This window comes from Pteropus medius, unplaced genomic scaffold (assembly GCF_902729225.1).
Source record: "Pteropus medius unplaced genomic scaffold, Ma_sr-lr_union100, whole genome shotgun sequence".
Classification (NCBI taxonomy): Eukaryota; Metazoa; Chordata; class Mammalia; order Chiroptera; family Pteropodidae; genus Pteropus; species Pteropus medius.
Window position 1 is genome coordinate 5,675,417 of NW_024341894.1, and position 3,274 is coordinate 5,678,690.

A 3,274-nucleotide genomic window follows, 5' to 3' on the forward strand; every position below is an offset into this window, starting at 1 on the left:
GCTAGCCCGGTGTTTCTCAAAGTATGGTACCTTGGCCAGCGGCAGCAGCATCACACAGACCTACTGCGTCAGAAACTCTGGGGAAGAAGCCTAGCAATTTAACAAACTTGGCAGGTGATTCTGGTGCATGTGAGGACCTCTGATCCAACTCATTACTTCCCAAACTATGTTGGTAGAATTTTTTTTTAATTTATTTATTTTAATTAGTTTCAAGTAAACAGTACATTGGTTAGTAGAATATGTTTTTACAGTAGGTTAATGGGTAGTCTGTAAAAGGAGGATTCATGGTCAGACTTGAGAATTACATATTCTGCACTGCTTTTGAAAAGTCACAAATCACATTAAATCATATTAAAGGCTCTTAAAAGTCCTGCAGTAGAGAGCTTTATTTACTTTTGTTTAATCCAGTGTTGTCTCAATTTGATTTTTCAGATTGCCTAACATTTCCTTTAACACTCTTAGAGAAACGCTGATCCAAATCATTTTTCACATTGATAAATTACAGCCTACAGGTATAGGGACTGCCCGAAGTCACAGAGAGAGTGTGTCTCAGAGCTAGAAAACACCCTGGCAATATGCCTCATCCCCAAAAGAGGCTTCGTGGGCTCCTCATCAGCCTGTGCCCTCTGTCCCTCCACTGCAGCTGTGTCCCTCCAGAACCTTGCCATATGGAGCTGGTCAATAAGACAGAGGTCTCCGAGTTCTTCCTGAAAGGATTTTCTGGCTACCCAGCCCTGGAGCGCTTGCTCTTCCCTCTGTGCTCAGCCATGTACCTGGTGACCCTGCTGGGGAACACAGCCATCGTGGCTGTGAGTGTGCTGGACATCCGCCTGCATACACCCATGTACTTCTTCCTGGGCAACCTCTCCATCCTGGACATCTGCTACACATCCACTTTTGTGCCCCTGATGCTGGTCCACCTCGTGTCGGCCCAGAAGACCATCTCCTTTATTGGTTGTGCCATCCAGATGTGTCTGAGCCTGTCCACAGGCTCCACAGAGTGTCTGCTGCTCGCCATCATGGCCTATGATCGCTACCTGGCCATTTGCCGGCCACTCAGGTACCCAGTGCTCATGAGCCGCCGGCTCTGCTTGTTGCTAGCAGGAGCCGCCTGGGTCCTCTGTCTCTTCAAGTCAGTGACTGAGACAGTCATTGCCATGAGGTTGCCCTTCTGTGGCCACTATGTGGTAAGTCACTTCACCTGTGAGATCCTGGCAGTACTGAAGCTGGCATGTGGTGACACATCAGTCAGCGAGGTCTTCTTGCTAGCGGGTGCCATTCTGCTGCTGCCTGTGCCCCTGGCACTCATCTGTCTGTCCTACACACTTATTCTGGCCACTATCCTGAGGGTGCCTTCAGCCGCTGGGCGCCGCAAAGCCTTCTCCACCTGTTCGGCGCACCTGGCAGTGGTGCTGCTTTTCTACGGCACTGTCATCTTCATGTATATGAAACCCAAGAGCAAGGAAGCCCGGATTTCTGATGAGGTCTTCACAGTCCTCTATGCCGTGGTCACGCCCATGCTGAACCCTGTCATCTACAGCCTAAGGAACAAGGAGGTAAAAGAAGCCGCCAGGAAGGTGTGGGACAGGAGACAGACCTCCGCGTGAGGGAGGGCTCTGCAGGTTAGTAGGTGAGGCCTTGTATGCCTAAAGTGAGGATAGCATGGGTCGCACAGAGCTGTGTTTCTGGAATCTTCACCCCAGGCAGCACCAAGTCCCACTGATCTACCACAGAAAAGTTCACAGTCGTCCTTCCACTCCTCCCCCTGGCATTGCTCTCGACCAGCTCTCAGCATCGCTCCTGCAGGTTCACACCAGCCGCCTGGCTGGCCTTGAGATCCCAGTCTTACTCCCTCCAATCTAACCTCCCACGGACAGCCAGGGGGATCTTTTTGAAAAGCACACATGATTGCATTCCTCTCCTGATTGAAATCCCTAAATGGCTCCCCACTGCTCTCAGGACAAAGTACAAACTCTTCAGTCAGGCATTTGAGGCCCTTACAAGCTGACCCTGCTGACCCTGTCCAGTGCCCCAGGCTTCTGCCCCACATTCTCCCTCCTGGCAGCCACACACACCAACCATGCGTGAGCCTCGGTATTGCCCAGACTGCACAGCTCTGCGCTCTTCTTGGTTGTGCCCACGAAATAGCCCCCACCTAGCACACAACTCCACATGTAAAAGGATTATCCTACCCTCAAGGCCCATCTCAAATGCCACCTCCACCAGGAAGCCGCCCCACTTTGCTCCACTCTGCTCCTCTTGCTTGATTTTCACTATTACTGCAAGAGCAGGGAGTGTCCATTTCCACCCATTCCCAAAGTCTAGCCCTGCCCAACCCTAGGCCCCACACAGGTTTCTTAAATAAATGAATGAACATGTCAATATAAGTATGATAATGGCAGAGCTTGGGGGTCCTCCCCAAATCTGAGCAGAGCTGAGATGGAGTTTACAGATGACAGCCAAGTACAATGCTAAGTGAGACTTCAAACTAAGTCAGCATCAGCAGTCATGGAAACAACAGGGCCAAACCGAGGAAACTTGAGAAAGCAGGAGGGCCAAAAGAAAGAAGCAGAGTCCAAAAGAAGCTGGAGTAGAAGGGCTTAGATAGACAGTAGAGTCCGTGATGAGGCCCAGAGTCCAAGATTTCCAGATCCACCAAGATACCAATTGCCGTGAGAAACACCGGGCCTAGATCCCCATCTCCCCTTGGTAGTGGTAGCAGCTTCCAATATCTCCTTCCCCGGCATCTAGACCTCACCTGGCTCTAGAGAGACTTGCTTTATCCCTCCTGGCCCCATCCCTTAGGAGAGCTATAGCTACCCCTTCTTGGTACTCGGCCTCTTCCAAGTTTTCTCTCCTGAGAGCTCAGTGAACATACAGTGGAAATGGATCCACATTCTCACAGCATCTTCATTCCATGCCCCGCTCTGGCCTCAGTGGCACCGTCTGTATAATGGGACAATTGGGCTTAGCCTCCAAGCGGGTAAGCACAGCCCTTGCTTGAGCCCTCAGATCCCCTCCCAGTCCCTCTTTCTCATTCTGTTGGTCAGAACAGAGACACAGAGGAGAGAAGCACATTCCACTCCTCGCACCTCCACCCTCTCTGACCAAGCCAGAGTGAAGCCTCCCAGCCAAGACATTCTGCTGGGTTCTCGATGCCACCACGGGAGTCTGGACTTTATCCTGTGGGTACTGGGGTTTACGATCACATTTACCTTTAGAAAGGCCACTGACCAGATACCATGCTTCACCCATGATACTGCTGAAGAATTTT

The 3,274-nt window shown here is 51.0% G+C and overlaps 1 protein-coding gene across 1 annotated transcript; it reads left to right on the forward strand.

Annotated features, from left to right (window-relative positions):
- The first annotated feature begins 653 nt into the window (after positions 1 to 653).
- On the forward strand, positions 654 to 2,161 carry LOC120596924 (olfactory receptor 13J1). The gene has a single exon (XM_039855493.1). It carries the CDS (start codon positions 669 to 671, stop codon positions 1,605 to 1,607), a length of 939 nt encoding a protein of 312 aa, XP_039711427.1. The 5' UTR covers positions 654 to 668; the 3' UTR covers positions 1,608 to 2,161.
- The last annotated feature ends 1,113 nt before the right edge of the window (positions 2,162 to 3,274 follow it).

What these genes read in the sequence shown, in the direction of transcription:
- LOC120596924 (XM_039855493.1), top strand. Translation starts at nt 669, where the DNA reads ATGGAGCTGGTCAATAAGACAGAGGTCTCCGAGTTCTTCCTGAAAGGA.